This window comes from Mus pahari, chromosome 3 (assembly GCF_900095145.1).
Source record: "Mus pahari chromosome 3, PAHARI_EIJ_v1.1, whole genome shotgun sequence".
NCBI classification, from domain to species: Eukaryota; Metazoa; Chordata; class Mammalia; order Rodentia; family Muridae; genus Mus; species Mus pahari.
In genome coordinates, this window is record NC_034592.1 from 45,438,321 (window position 1) to 45,454,995 (window position 16,675).

Genomic DNA, 16,675 nt, shown 5'->3' on the forward strand with positions numbered 1-16,675 from the left:
CTTATTTATAATAGCCAGAAGCTGGAAAGAACCCAGATGTCCCTCAATAGAGGAATGGATACAGAAACTGTGGTACATTTACACAATGGAGTACTACTCTGCTATTAAAAACAATGAATTTAGGAGTTATTCTTAAAATTACATTAGAAATATATGTGCATGGATACCTATGTGTATGGATATGTGTATGGATATAAATCTGAGCATATATGCATAAATAAGAAAATATTTAATTTGTTATATGTGGTGATAGTCAATTAATTTCAAGCGCAATATAATTCACTCCATTTTTTTGTTTTTTGTTTTTGTTTTGTTTTGTTTTTTGTTTTTTGGGTTTTCTTTGTTGTTGCTTTTTTCGAGACAGGGTTTCTCTGTGTATCCGTGGCTGTCCTAGAACTCACTTTGTAGACCAGGCTGACCTTGATCTAAGAAGTCCACCTGCCTCTGCCTCCCAGGTGCTGGGATTAAAGGCGTGCGCCACCACCGCCCAGCTAATTCACTCCATTTTGTAGCTTTTATTTTTTCCTAAATTAACACTTTTGTTTTCCTGATGTTTGAAACTCAAATCTCCCAGTCTTATTACTAAGGGTTTCAAATGACATCGAAAAAAAAAATGTATACTATGTTTGTGGCAGTGTGGTTAAGCACATCTTTTTTCGAAAACTACCAGAAAAGGAACTTTTCATGTTGGAATGTCCTCTTACCAGGGTGTGAAATTTGCAAAATGTAGGATGGGGTATAAGATAAACAACAATGAAAGGTGCTTGGAACACCATGAGTAAATGGATGGAGCCTCATCCCATGTGGACCTTTGGGTTATAGCCACCCACTGTCAGCCTGTCTTACTAAGAACCCATAGCACTAACCTATATGTGAAGCAGATGGGTACAGAGGCAAGTTCAGCCCAGCACACTGCTACAAGAAGGAGGGCAGGAGACTCGGTGCCTGATGAACAAGTAAATGCACTACTTTGAAACGCATTACTTCCTTAAAGGAGACCTTGAGATTTCAAAACAGAGCACACAGCAGAAGGCTTATATGTATAATTTACAATGAATTAGCAAGTCATAAAGCATATGAGAAATGTCGCACATTTCATTCTTTTGAACTATGTGCTAATGAGTTTGCATTTTGCAGTTTATTGCCACCTAGACCCAGGGGATGCACTGGCCCTGTGGTCTAGAGTGAATTACTACAGCTAGTGCATGCTCTATGTTCTCATCAGAATGTTTCATCTTACTGGTACTAAAAACTAGCTTATGTGGCCACCAGTGTTGACTAAGTAATGTCCCTTTGAGGGGTATTCTCTTACCAGCTAAGAACAGCAACAGGCAAAGATAAAAGGGACTGTGCCCATGACTGGTTTCTGAAGCTGGTTTAATTCTGTTGCCTCTTGTTATAATTAACTTTATCTGATTTCTATTTGAAATGTTGGATTTGATTCTAGCTCCCTTCTGCTTTACCACTCAACTACAACAACGTTAATATCGGTAATGACTGTGTAATTTATAGAGCTATTTCTAGGGTCTAGGCATGTGCTGTTTCCCATGTTTTGCCTCAACTCACTGAATATTATACAAATAGATACAAACACTGAAACTCAGGAGATAAAACAATTTTCCCCATGGACATACAATTCGCAAATGATAGCTGTGAACCCTGACTAGATCTGAGCAAGAAAAAAAAACAAACAAACAAAACAGCCCATGAGCTCAATGCACTTGGAGCCATGCCCCATTCCAGTGGACTCAATGAGTTTGGCTTCTTCCACATTTGCTGCCCAGTTTGCCATTTGTTGATTTCTCTTCCCACAAAGGCTCATCTCTTTCTTCATTTGAAACTGAATCTCTTTACATCAACTTCAGTATCTTTGTATGTGTATATGTGTTTGGGTTCTTTCTCAAGGAGATTGGCAGAATACCAAATAGTTCTAGCTAACATATGATGAAAAATAGAAATATCTTTGGACCTGCTCCCTCTCCTTAGTTAAATTCTCTTTCAGGGTCATGGGCCTGCCGTGCGATATTAAAACTAATACAAAGTCTTGTAAGAGAATATTCATCTTCTAGTGCTCAGGTAGCAGGAACCCATTCCCCATGTCCCAAAATGGTTCAAGGTCAAAAGGAAGACACGAGCCCACCCATCTTCAGGAAGCTCTGTCTGCAGTGTTCAGCCTATCTTCCTAAAGGGAGATACAAGTGATCTTAGCTTTTCCTGAAGCCAAATGGAAGCCTGTGCCAGGAAGTAAGTATCTGGAAATGCCACGTGCCTCTAAACACCAATCTTAGCCTCTAATACCTAGGCTGTTTAAGTCAGCCCTCCAGGCTCAGGATTCCATGCTCTGGGTCATCTCCACCCTCTTTCTATGATTGGTAGCAGAGGCTGACAGCTGAGACAGTTTGTCATCCTGCTTTTCATCAGGAGAATTCTGGGCAGACAGTAACCTCTTTTCACTCTGGCCTATTTCAGATGTTGTCTTAAGACACTGTGTTTTATAGGATTTCCATCTATTAGACTAAAGCCACACACACAGTCTTAGATAACCTCACTCTTCTGGTCTGGGGAGGTGGCTGAGAGTCATCAGCTTTAAACTTCCGAAGTCCTTCTCATTTCAAAGGATCCAATAGAAAGATCTTTAAACTCTGTTGGGGGGGGATCTTTTACACAACTGAATGTGTTGATTTTTTGATCTTTTGAAGGCTTCAGTGAAGGATTAAATAATCATACATCTAGCCCCTTATCTATGTTATCCAATAAGACTCTTATAACAAAAGAGAATCTCTAAGCTGGTTGAGAATTTTCCTAATCAAGTCTGCATCCTTTCTGTTGAACAGTTTTTCAAAATCAATCTCCTCCTAATGAAGCTCATTACTCTGGAACTCCTTTTCTACCCAGCTTTAGTGTCCACAAGTCCACCTCCTTTTTTTACCCAGCTTTAATGTCCCCAAGCCTGCCTTTCCCCTGCTTCCAAAACTGATCACTTTTTGTTAGAACTGAAGATTATACACTCACTGGTGTCATCCTGGTTTGCCTCCCTGTTCAGATGCAGGCAGTCCTGGATTTCACTACATTTACAGAGAATTTTCAAACATTATTCATGGGAAGACATATGTCTCTAGGATATGATCCTTGCTCACAATTTTCATCCTGGGAGAAAAGCTAGAACTAACTTGGAGTCCATGGACCCCTAGACTTATCATCCCATAGCAATTCATCTCATAAAATTCTATGATACAGAGAAAATTCTATGATATTCTCATACCATCCTAAGAGCGCATATAGCAAAAGAGCGGTGCAGAGACCAATATTACATTATCAGTGATTTTAAGGAATATCTAGCATGATAATTTTGTTTCTTGGAATAATTCTGTGCTCATTCATAAAAAGGCACCATCTTCTGATTTTATCATGACAAAAATTTCAAGCATAGAGAGATGCCTATGAAAATTACCTAACAGGTAAAAGTTTATCTAATCTTAGCAAATCAACATCTGCCTTTGGTCTTGAAATAAAGCCACGAAAAGTATGAATATTCTATCCAACTGGAATTCCACAGAGAAAATGTAATCTAAGGTGTTGGGCACCTATAAGACTAAACTTGAGCACCAGACACAAACTAAAACATTATCTTAGCAAATGAGCCCTGAAATATAAATTGTAGGAAAAAGCATTAGGGCGAAGAGAGTGTCCTGTCCGGACATGCTTGGGTGAGGTCCATGGCAGGGCAGAGCTAACCTGGCTCCTCTGCGGCTTCCTTGTGAGTAAGAAGGTCAGGTGGGACAATGGAGGAGAAGCAGCAGGGATGGGAAAAGGCATGTCTCAGTCGGGGGGCTTCGTCTGTGTCTGCGGGATTGTCACCTGTAGGGGGATTATCAGGCAAGCCACTTTAATGCTCTGGAAAAACAGTTTGCTTCTAGCATATAGAAGAGTTGAAACAAAGAAAGTTTAAGTTTGTAATTAATAAAGAACTTTTGATCAGTGTTTTTGAGCAGTATGTCTATTGATAATGAAACTCGCCATTATGTAGAAGTATGTAGAATAAATATGCAAATGTAAATATGTAGTAATGCTGAACAAAATCTCTCTCTCTCTCTCTCTCTCTCAAACACACACACACAGAGAGAGAGAGAGACAGAGAGAGACAGAGAGAGAGACAGAGAGACAGAGAGACAGAGAGACAGAGAGAGAGGAGAGAGAGGCACAGCCCTAGGTTTCTTTGAATAGAAAGACGAACTCCAAAATCAGACCAAGGAGATGTAGCTGAAGTCAGAGGAAGGCTAGACCCTAATAAGAGTCTGAGTAGCTGACAAGAACAACAAAGAGTCCAGGTCTTGGTGAGACACTGAGTAGGGATGAGCACAGCAGGACCACTCCCTGAGAAGTGGCTGGGCACCAGAGGATCCAAGGGTCGATGCAGAATGCTAAGCTAGTGTTATGCATGAGAACTCTGACATTCACATTGGCTCACAGCTCAGTGTCCCAGGTCTAGACAATAACACAGAAGCTGGTTTTGAGCCAGTATAATGTATATGGCCCTCTGCAGAGACAAAAATAAGAGCTGTCTTCAGAGATGGTCTCATTACTGGGTCCTAGTTCAGAAAGGAAAGAACAATTTATAAAGGAGACATAAATGTCTTTCTTCTTTAGTCATTTAAACTCTCTGATACTGTAGAAACTTCAGGCAATATTAAAAGGCAAATGACCAGAAAAACAAAGCCCTTGTAACCCCAGTAGCTGATTAAAACATAGTATTTGTAATTGTAAGCCCCAACTATAGATTAATAAATAACAAATAGTTAAACAGATAAGAAGTACAGATAAGCAAACTATGAAAGAAAAAGTGTTCCAGTAATCATAAGCTATTCAGTCTCACAAATAACAATGGAAATATACATTAAAACACCAATGGGGTGCTTTTAACATTTGTCAAATTGGCAGAATTTACAAAAAAAACCAATTATAATAATCATATAAAGTTTAAAAATCATATAAAATTAAAAATACATTGATCCTACAACATAATTATTTGACTCCTAAAATGACCTAGATAAAGAAAGCTCTGGTTAGGCCAAAGGGTGTCTGCATGGGGGCCACAAGTGCACATGGGGCAAAACCAGAAACCTTTGCAGGCTGGTGTGAAAGCCAGTGAGGAGAATGCAGAAGTTGGCAGGCACATCTACTATGGAACACTAAAAACTCTAATTAAAGAGACAAACAAACCAGCTCTACGCTGTGCTGTTAGCATGGGAACAATTTAACATAGAAGCTGGGATGGGAGGAGGGATGGGAGGAGGGATGGGAGGAGGGATGGGAGAAGGAGCAGTGCAGGATGGTGCAGTGTGATAGTGCTCACAGAGAGAGAAGATTAAATGGCAGCCTACACATCCAAATGTTTCAACTGCTATGTGTTGTCCTGGGGACAGAAACCCAGCCTCTAGGGAAGAGAAGAAGGTACACATGGAGGCCTCCGAGAATGACTTCAACTTCACAATGCACCGCTTACTTTTTTTTTTTAAATGTGAGACAATCTAAAGCACATGAAAATTTTCACTGCTAGGTGATAGGTACTAATATATGAATCTCTGTCTTTTAAAAAAATATTTCCTAAATGAAAAGATTACTATAAGAAGAAAATAAATGAAACAAACCTGACACCTTGGTACTGTAGAATTTCCAAGAAGTAAAATCAAATGTCAGAACATACAGACGCACAGTAGGACTGCCACAAGTCTACATGCATGAGATATTTGGTTTCCCCTTTCCTAAGTGTCCCTCATTATCACGTGCAAGATGGGGAAGTGAGGCCCTGCTGGCAGCTTAAGGGAATGCATCTGGAGCCTGAACTAATGAACCAGGCCTGTGGTTGCCTTGACAGCATTTCAGCATCTGCTTTCCTCATGCTCCTAGGTATAGGTTAGGACTTGCACTCTAAGATGTAGAAAGGACATTGCAACGAATGTCAGTGAAGTTCTCCTTGATCTCCACGGTGCCTTCTTGCTTTAAGCTTTACTAGTCCTGACATCACCTTGGCCACCACAGCTGTCAGTCATTCCACCCTTTGCTCTCTCTGTGTTCGCTCACTTGCTTTAATGTTTCTGAAGCCAAATGTCATCCCTTTCGGAAAACTCAGAAAGTCCTTCTATCCCACCTTTTTAAAATCCTTTCTTTGCCTTCTGGAAATCTTCTGTATCAACTGCAAAGGAGACAGTGTGCAGCAATGTCCTGCTCTGAATGTAGTAAGAGGCACTGTCTTCTTAGATACACAATGTTTTCTGGGGCCATACTTACTTGTTGGGAAGAAATGCTATGAGAGCCCTCTATATAGAAGGCATATCTGGGTATGCACACTTCAAATCCTAAACGTTCACGACAGCTAACTATTAGTGAGTTGTCCCACAAAGATACACAGTTCACTTCCATTATCTGAAACATTATCAATATTTACTAATTATTGAGGTTTGTGAAGTTATTCCTTTTAGAAATCACCTACCTTTCTAAATGTGGGCCTGATGAAACCACCCAATTTAGCTCTTTAGAGGAATAAATGGAATTCAATTTTTAATTAAAAAATATTAGAGCTGCAAAAAACAACCCCTTACCGGCTGACTTTGTCAAGTGGCCACAGAACCTCCAGCCTCTCACTATATTCAGCTTGCTGGAGCAGAGGCACAGTACAAGTCAAGATCAAGTCAGAAATGCATCAAAACTGGCTCACAGCTTTAAAGTCCATAGTTCCTTTATCCCACAGTATTCAATCAACTCTGAAGGAAAAACTCCTTAAACAAGGGATACACAGACTCCATTGATCACAGGACCCCAAAATGTGAACCACTGTCACAGTGCAAAAGCTAGTCCACCAATGGACATGAGTTAATCAGTCATTCTCAGCACTGTAAGCAGATTTTTTTTAAAAAAAAAAAAAATCATTTTCTACATCATGCAGATCAAGTCAATATAAGTGAACTTTCTGGGCTCTGGTATGCAAGACTGGAGGAGCTACGTGGCAGATCAATTTCCTCTCTTTGCACAGCTCATGAGGTAACTGCCTTTCATGAATGATTTCCAGAGTCAGCGGCTTCCTGAAATGTTGCTTGATAACTCTGAGAACATTTTTAACTAAAATACCTTTACTGCAAATTTTGAAATTTTTTTATTGCAGGAACAGACAAAATGTCTAGATGCTATAATAAAATAATCAAAATAAGTCCCATGCATTTACATCTTCTGTAGATCAGCAGCAGAACTTCAGGGGCATGGATAAGATTTGGTGAGTATTTTTTTTTAAGATTTAGAAACAGACATTTGTCCAAAAGAAGAATGGTAAATTTGTATAACTGAAAATATCTAATAAATAATGAGTCAAGAATGAAGTCTTCAAGGGCCTTTTGGCATTCCATGAATTTTACACTGTACCCACTACAATGTATTCTGCCAACAAGTACATTTCTAACTATCATTTAACTACCATAAACCAAAATGCTCTCCTAGTGCACTGAAAGTTTTACCATATCCCTTCTTAGTACAAGACTTAAGAATAACCACAAATTTTGCCCTTTTTCCCCAATATACAATGAACTTAGTCACAGACACCTGTGTTCATACAAGCCAACAACAAAGGTTCTCTCATCAGCAATCACATAAAGGATAAAGCAAAACTGCTCAATTCTCACAAATGTTCCTGGAATGGCCAGGGAGAATCTATGGCAAACTCCCACAGTGAATCAAAGCTCAACGGATCAATTAAGGACGCATTCGCACAATCAAGAAAACAGGAGATTGCATACCTTAATCTCCGTCTCCTCCCTTCGTAGCAGTTCCTTCTTTTTCCACAATTTCTCTTTCTCTTCTTCCCTTGCTCTTCTTCTGGCTGAAATTTCCATTTCCAGTCTTGATAGCTCTTCTTGTTGGGCTCGCCATTGAGAAACCTGAAACACATAGAAACCCTTCATTTCTGTAACTATGCACTGTCACGTGATTCCATATGGGACAAGGTTTTGTGTCAAAGAGGACTCAAGTTTTTTCCAAACGTACATGTATATTTTATGTGTATGTGAGGATTATGTATGCATGCTAGTATAGAAAACAGCAACTTTGAAATAACACATCCACATACTCTTTAGCTGAACTCAGGGAGTCATAAAAGTGTATGATTTTACTTCAAAGAATCTGTGACTTAGCTGGGCGTGGTGGTGCACGCCTTTAATCCCAGCACTCGGGAGGTAAAGGCAGGCAGATTTCTGAGTTCGAGGCCAGCCTGGTCTACAAAGTGAGTTCCAGGACAGCCAGGGCTATACAGAGAAACCCTGTCTTGAAAAACAAACAAACAAACAAACAAACAAACAAAAAACAAACAAAACCAAAAAGCTCTAGACTGGGTTTAGCTCGATAAATGATGTTTGCCTTGTATATGAAATGCATTGCCAATGGACATGTTAATGTGGAATGGTGAAAGTTTCATGGGGTCCACCCGTAGACAAAATCTGAAGGCAAGTAAGTTCCTTTCCAATAACTGCTGAGAGAAAGAGAATTAACCTCTCCTAAGAATGAGTTGCTATTGGCTGTCCAGTGAAGAATGGCCAGTAACCAGTACTGAAACCATACAGACACAAACAACAAACATAGACCCAGCACGTTTTTACACACACACACACACACACACACACACACACACACACACAGAGAGAGAGAGAGAGAGAGAGAGAGAGAGAGAGAGAGAGAGAGAGAGAGAGAGTTACAATAAAATAAAAAATAGGCTATCAACTTGAGAGTTGGAGAAATAGAAAGGGTTTGAGGGATGGTAGTCGGCAGAGGCTAGAAGAAGGAAAGGGAGGGGGAAAGTGATGTAATTCCATTTCAATTAAAAACATTAACTTTCTAAATAAAATAAATTTTAAACAAGAAAATCTGCTTTTATACATGTGTATAAATCTTGAATGTAGATTAAACAGCTCTTTTTAAAAATATAAAAATAGGGGCATAGGAATATGGGTCAGTAAGTCAAGTGTCTGTCATGTAATCATGGGGACCTGAGTTTGATCCCCAGCACCTATGTAAAAAAGCAAAGTGTAGCACTGTGGCCCCAGCACTAGGAGCGATGGAGACAGGCCAATTCTTGGGACTGCAGAAGAACCAGTACAGCCAAACCAGCACATCTTGGTTATCAGTGAGAGTCCTGTGTACTGGTTAATTTTATGTCAACTTGACACAAGCTGGAGATATCACAAAGAAAGGAGCTTCAGTTGGGGAAATGCCTCCACGAGATCCAGCTACAAGGCATTTTCTCAATTAGTGATCAAGGGGGGAGGTCCCTTGTAGGTGGTGCCATCTCTGGGCTGGTAGTCTTGGGTTCTATAAGAGAGCAGGCTGAGCAAGCCAGTGGAAGCAAGCCAGTAAAGAACATCCCTCCATGGCCTCTGCATCAGCTCCTGCTTCTTTACCTGCTTGAGTTCCAGTCCTGACTTCCTTCGTGATGAACAGCAATATGGAAGTGTAAGCCAAATAAACCCTTTCCTCCCCAACTTCTTCTTGGTCATGATGTCTGTGCAGGAATAGAAACCCTGACTAAGAATTATGGTAGACAGGGCTAATGAGATGACTCAGTGGGTAAAGGTATGTGATGCTAAGCCTGATTACCTAAGTTCAGTCTCCACAAGGGTCACAGAAATATGTTCCATTCCTGTAAGTTTTCCTTTGACCTCTATATAAGTGCTGTGTCACAAGCATGTCCACTTATATACATGCAAAAGAAATAAAAGTAGTATTTTTAAATACGGTAAAGAACAGTGAAGGAAGATACCCAAAGTTGATCGCTGGCCTCTACACACATATGGACACCCACATACACACATGGACATAGGCACATGCGCACGTGCACACACACGCACACCATCACATATCCAACTACTACTCAATTTCTGAAATGGTCCAGAGACCTTAAAAGGTTTAAAAACTACTGAAAGATTCCAACTTCTTTACATTATAAGCATAGAAAATAAGCATAAATTAAGATGCAAACATAGAACGGAACTTCCTGGGTATGGATATGTGTTATTGTTAGACAAATACTTTTCATAGCGCTTATCAATATGTAAATACGTTTCACAATATAAAATACACATAGCCTTTCATCCTTATCCCTGGCTCCAGAAAAATTATCCAAGGATCATTGTACTAGTTAGTTGTTTTGTCAACTTGACACAAGCTGGAGTTTACTGTGAAGAGGGAATCATACACTGAGACAAAGTGGGAATTTCTGGTTTTGTTGGAGACTCGGTTGTGTTATGTGATGTTTTTCTGAAAGCTGTCTTATGAGAGGATGTTTTGCTGAAGCAGACAAGTAAGAGGATGTTTTGCTGAGAACAGACATGGGGTATTTTTCTGGAAGCTGTCTGGTGAAAGGACATGTGATGTTTTGCTGGAGCAGACACTTGAGAGGATGCATCATGTTTGGAAAGAGTGTAACCCAATAGACAATGGAGGAGGCTGGCATCGGTTTGCCTTGCTTTCTTCACTTGTCATAACTTTGTAGAAAGAAGCACACCAAATAACTTCTGATGGAGTTCTGGCTGCCTCTTGCCACTTCAGTGGCATTGTTCCAATCAGCAGAGCCTTGCAGTTTCCTCTGGATCAGCCACTATTGATTCATGTTTGGTGTTTTGTTAGTGGACTGGGCTGCAGACAACAAAGATTGGAATGGTCCCAAGGGACTACTTTTAACCAGGTCCACATCCCCCTTGTCCTATTAGCCATCTTCCTCCCCTACCTTTGGTTGATGGGCTATAAGGGAGGTTGAAATACTTAAGAACCCTTATTAAAATAGGTTTTTTTAAAAAATAAAAGCGTACTAAGACAATGTCTCCATCAAATTTCCTGAAGGTGAGTCTGCAGGACATTGATGTAGGAGGGCCCAGGCCACTATCATCAGTGCTAGCCCTGAGCAGGTGGTCCTGGGTTCTATAAGAAAGCAAGCTAAGCAAAGCCATAGAGGGCAAGCTAGTAAGCAGCCTTCCTCTATGGCCTCTGTTTCAGACCCTGCATGCACAGTCTTCCTTGATTTCTGACCTGATTTCCCTTCATTACGGACTGTAAGCTGTAAACTGAAATAAACACTTTCTCCCTATGTTGCCTTTGGTCATGGTGCTATATCACAGCCATAGAAACCACACAAGCAATAGACTATGCAACTATCAACTAGACAAGCACACACACACACACACACACACACACACACACACATGTACCAAAGCAATTCTCTTTGCAGCATAGTTTAAAACAGAAAATTCAGGAGATGTCTAAATATTCAGCAATAGAAGTTGGTTTAATTAAATTCATACAATTCTATGACTGATAAAAATATACTACATTTCTATATTTGTTGATAAGAAAACATCTATAATATTTAGATGCAATTAACAATGTAAACTACATTCATAGTATGATTTAATTAACACAAAGTAACCCTCGTATCTGTACAGAGGCTTTTGGAAGGAGGTACACTGCCTTGATAATAGAATCTCTGAAGTTATTTTAACCTTTCCAGGCTGGGTACATTTTCCTTTCTGTAAACACACATTTCTTTTATGAAGAAAAACCAAACGAGACTAATGAAAACTAAAGTCAAACTTCTTTCTGATCCTTGGACTCATCTGGCTGACAAAGCAGAGAGGAAAACTACTCAAGTGTGCAAACCTCCTCTTACAAAAGGTAATAGATAATTTTGCAAGTATTCCATTCAAGCATTATTCATTAATAGCATACAAAATTAAAATTGAGACATATAGTCCAAATATGATTAAAGTGACTCTTAATAGTTTACCCCTTAAATATTTTATATTAACTTCAATTTTTTTAGTTTTCTAAAAATATATTTTGCCACATCTATGAAAACAAACAAGAAAATGCCCACACCTGGCTTGCAAGTCCAGTCTCTACCCCAGTCCCTTTCTCTGATCAGCATGGATGAGTTCCCTGGACCAGAGGTCTAGAACATGTCACTACCCAGCATCCTCCTGCATACTTTGCCTTTAAGTCCATCTTTTCTCTGCCATTTCATAGTCTAAATCCAGTGTCCTGACAACTGCTGCCAACAGTCTCCCTCCAGAACACTCAAAGGGGTCGTTCTCCTCTCCTCCACCTGTTGACCAACCTGACAAAGAAGGTTCTTGCCCTTGCATGCTGTGTCATAGCTCTCTCCGACACTTGCAACACTGCATGCTTCTCTCTCCCTGCTCCTAGTCACTAACCTGTACCCTATTTCACCTCCAGTATGACTCTCTATGTCATCATTTAAACCTCTTCTATGAAATCTTCTCCTGAGGGTTTGACTGTAAAATCTACATTATCAGCTTTCTGCCTGCAACTCCATGCAAATTCTTAAAGACTTTCCTATTTGCTAGTGTTTCTATAGTCCAGACTTCTAAGGCTAAACTTGGGGTCTATAGTCTTGCCACAGTTTCATACCAAGCCTAGGGTACTTGTCTCTCCTCAAATATACCTGCTTCTGTCAATAGGACCACAAGATTCCCTGGAGTATAAAGAGTGTGCCCATCAAAATAAGTGGTTTTTTTGCATTTTGCAATAATCTTTGATGATATAAATAACCTGATGATTTTATGCATATAATATGATGATTTTATATACATATTTAATTTGGTTTCTTATGTATATATGTATGTATATATGTAATGTTAGATGAGCTTTTTGAGAAATCAATTCCAAAACCATTGAGATTGGCTGTAATTCTTTAGTTTACTCAATATCTTTCAGCCAAATGTGTTGAACAAGACTAGAAGGTTCTCAAGGGTGATGTCAATTGATTAAGTTGACTTTCTCACTCCTAACCCCACATTGTTAGTATGCAATTCTAGGCAACCTTGTTTCTTGGCCTGAAATGACTGTTCTTATTCTTGCTCTTTCTAGTTGTATGTTGAGACTCTCTCTCTCTCTCTCTCTCTCTCTCTCTCTCTCATTATTTTATTTCATCTGTATGAATGTTTTGCCTGTATTTCTATGAACCATGTACAAGCTTGGCACCTACAGAGGCTGGAAAAAGGCATTGGATTTCCTGAAACTGGAACTACAGACACTTGTAAGAAGCCATGCATATCCTAGGCATCGAACGCAGATGCTATAGAAGGGCAGTCATTTCTCTTAAGCAGTGAGTCATCTTTTAAGACCCCAACACATTCTTAACCTCAAGGGGTGATACAAACTCCTGTCTTGCAATGTCCTTGATTTCCCTCTATTCATAAGATACATATCATCCAGCTGGGGTTCAAATCATGGCTCATGGGTTTGATAAAAGATCTCCACTGCATGCACCTCTCCTTTATCTCATGTACCATACTATAACTGCTCACTATTATGCTAAACATATTGTTTCCACTTAGAATATAGTTCATACATTCGCCTCCTTTTTATACTGTCAAGCAGAGTACTGGTACATCATAAATACTTAGTAGTGACCATGTAAGTAATTAATCAAGCTAAACAGTGTGCCCAAGTTGACAAAGTTGACATTTTCTAGCATTTGAAAGTATAAAAGAATCCCTCTTCTGTTTGTCAGAAAAGACATCTTACATTGATTTTTTTTTTTTGAAGGATACACATAGATTTTACCACAGGATTGTAAAACTACAGGCAAGTTCAATAGTCACAAACCAGTAGGTTGCAGATGTCAGCAAGAGAAAAAAGAAGCATGGGGGCCAGCGAACCTGAAGTAAGACATGAGCCTTCAGAACCCAAGCTGCTTCGGCTCGCGGTTGGAATGACTGCAACGGTAAGAGGCCTCATATGTTCACCTGAATCGATAACTCATGATATTGTTTGTGATTATAATTGTGCCCAAAGACATGATTATAGAAGCCAGACTTGTGCGATCTTGACAATGAGAGTTGGGCTCTCGAACCATGGGTACAGTCGAATGGGGCTTTTCAAATCACATAATGGATAAGGCGACAAACAGTGGGGAAAGGTGCCATTGAGGGGGAAAATCCTACCCAGTGGACCCTCGGAAAGGGAGGTTTGGATGTGGCGAGAAAGACAACCCATTGCTAGCTTTTTCTGAGAGGCCTAATAATACGGAAGCTGGCAGGTGGGTGAAGGAATCGATGCAGCACAATAGGCCAAGAAAGCAAAGAAAGCTGAGTGACGCCAACTGAAAGGGAGAACAGCTCAGAAGAACGTTCCAGCAATTTCATTTTAAAGGCTCTGCTAATTACACAGCTCCAAACAGAGCGTGCGAGCAGAGCCGTGTGACAATAATAACCACGAGAGAACAGTGCCTCCCTGGTAGCCAGGTGCACATTTTAAGAAAAACGTTATTCGGATTATTAACTATAGGACATTTTTTTTCCAGGTCTTTAGTTAAATGCTTTAATATTCCCGCTAAGTACACTATCTCTGAATGAGATCTTAGCCCATGAAGGGACAAATAGCATCCAGGGTGTGTCCGTCAGCTACAAATAACTTTAGGGCTTAAGCTGGAGTGCATAGCATGTATTCCTTGCTCTTGCCGTAAGTGAAATGGTTCAAAGGAAGTTACTATGTAATATGTTCTCAGAGAGGGAAAATGCAATGAAATTTTTAAAAAATGAAGCCCTGAAGACTTTAAAGGCAATCACTGGAATTAACATGAAGGTAACAGCGTTAACATGTGTTTACATCAAATTTGGGGGCTTTTTAAAAATCGGTTATGTCAATACTGCATAAAGAAAGTGAATATTGAACAGAGGCATTTCAGTCCCTTCTCTGCAACTAACCAACAATATTACTATTTTGAACGAATGTATCACAGAGTTCTCACCTATTAAAGGAAGGACTGAGCTGTGTGACCTCAAGAGTCACTCTTATTTTGATTCAATTTCACTAATTGCAGAAGTTTCCTTATACAAAAGGTCACATACTCTTCAGTTTAATTTGAAAGCATAATGAACAGAAAAGAGAAACATGCATATTTTATAAGCCTCTTAAACAATTACAGAAAATTAAACATTAACATTGTATCAGCCACAGTGATGGAAACATAAGTAAGCTGTAATTATCTTGGGGGACAAATAAAAAAATGTACTGTCTGATCAGTACCCATGACTGACATAATAAGACCTTAAAAGTTACATTTGCTAGAGCTTATAGAATATCACAAATATGTAGATAGTTTGCCTGGGCTATGCCAAGCTTCTTGACTTGTTGTATGGTGTGGTATAATTGTAGAAATTCCAGAGCCTGCCTTTTATTCTTCATCTGCCTACCTCCTCCTGACCGTACTTAAATCAAAGCTTAGATTTATTCTCTCTTGGGAGGCTCTAAGTCACCACGTCCAGACCACACGCTGCTTCTCTATGTCTCTGTCATCTTATCCTCAGGATGGGCTGCCAATTTTTTAGGAGCTGGCTCAAATGTGTGCTGTTGTGCTGTCCATAGCTTACACGACATGGAAGGGGTTAGGAAGTGTTCAGTAGAGTGTAGCCCTGTGGATAATATTCTTGACTTATGCTCAGAGGTAAGAGGATGACAATCACGAGCCTGGTCCAGGATTGGCTACAGATAAAGTTTTGCACCACAGGCTTTCCTTTTCTGATGGCAGAACTCTAGATTTTTCTGAGTTCTGGCTGTGTCTGTGCTTCCCGGATTCCCTCAGTACTTGCTGGATGGGGGAAAACGTCCAGAAATGTTGTCAGGGTTTTCAACACCCACCTCATATTTCTTTCAAAGTTAGAATGCATGTGTAAAAAAGCAGAAAGAAAATCCTCTCTTCCTCCTCAGTGTTACTGTAAGCCTCCAAATTCAGTTCAGCTGAATAATGTCAGGATTTCATTTTATTAAACCTCTAACAGTTGAGAGCTCCATTAAAAAATTTCCAAAATGTTGTACCATTTTTTCAGCATTATAGGCCTAGGCTGTTTTATCTCCTGTGCTCCATTTCTGTTTAACTTCACTCAAGGAACAGTTCCTGTGATTGTGCGAATGTTATTGAGGCTTTCTATTCTCCACTTGGCATTTTTGCTTAGCTGAAAAATTTGACTTTTCCTCTTAGCTTCACAATTATCCTTTGGATTCTTGGATAACTTCATAAGTGCATTTTTATCACTCCTCCTCGATAAGTGCTTTCCACTTTCTGTGGCTTTTTATTAGTCCTTTTCAGACTCGTGGAGATTATGCACTCTTTATTATCTTGACTGTACCAGATCCATTACTTTTCAAGCAAAACGTAATGTCTGACTTAATTGTATCCCGGATGGCCTAACCTTAGTATAAAACAAGATTTCTAAAAAACAACAAACTAAATGCTAATAAGCAGAAAATAATCAACAGCTGGGTGTCTGCTTGTTTGTTTGTTTGTTTTTAAAGGACAAAATTTACAAACTTATCCATCAATTTTTATATATGAAGCTGTCTACTTTAGTGATGTGGAATCAGAAATCACCTGCCTATTGATTGCTAAGTCTTAGAAAACTAAGTTTTCAATAGGCATACTACCATCTGTATAACCTATAGCTGGACTTTTCGCTACTTTGTGGGTTTTTCTTCCTTCCACCCTTATTCCACCTTTTCAACCTCCAACCCTGGATAAGAGAGAAAAAGGAATGGAGGAGAAAGGGGGATTCATTATCATTACACTAATTCCTGCAGATTAGGGGCATCAAGTGACTTGGGAAAGTTTTTTTTTTTTTTTTTT

The 16,675-nt window shown here is 39.6% G+C and overlaps 1 protein-coding gene across 1 annotated transcript in view; it reads right to left on the reverse strand.

Moving 5' to 3' along the window:
* LOC110318749 (coiled-coil domain-containing protein 148) overlaps nt 1–16,675 on the reverse strand; it is a 187,978-nt gene that overhangs the window by 21,154 nt on the left and 150,149 nt on the right. The window contains exon 9 of the mRNA XM_029536793.1: nt 7,785–7,925. Coding sequence (XP_029392653.1) covers nt 7,785–7,925 — 141 coding nt within the window. The remainder of the gene's footprint in view (nt 1–7,784; nt 7,926–16,675) is intronic.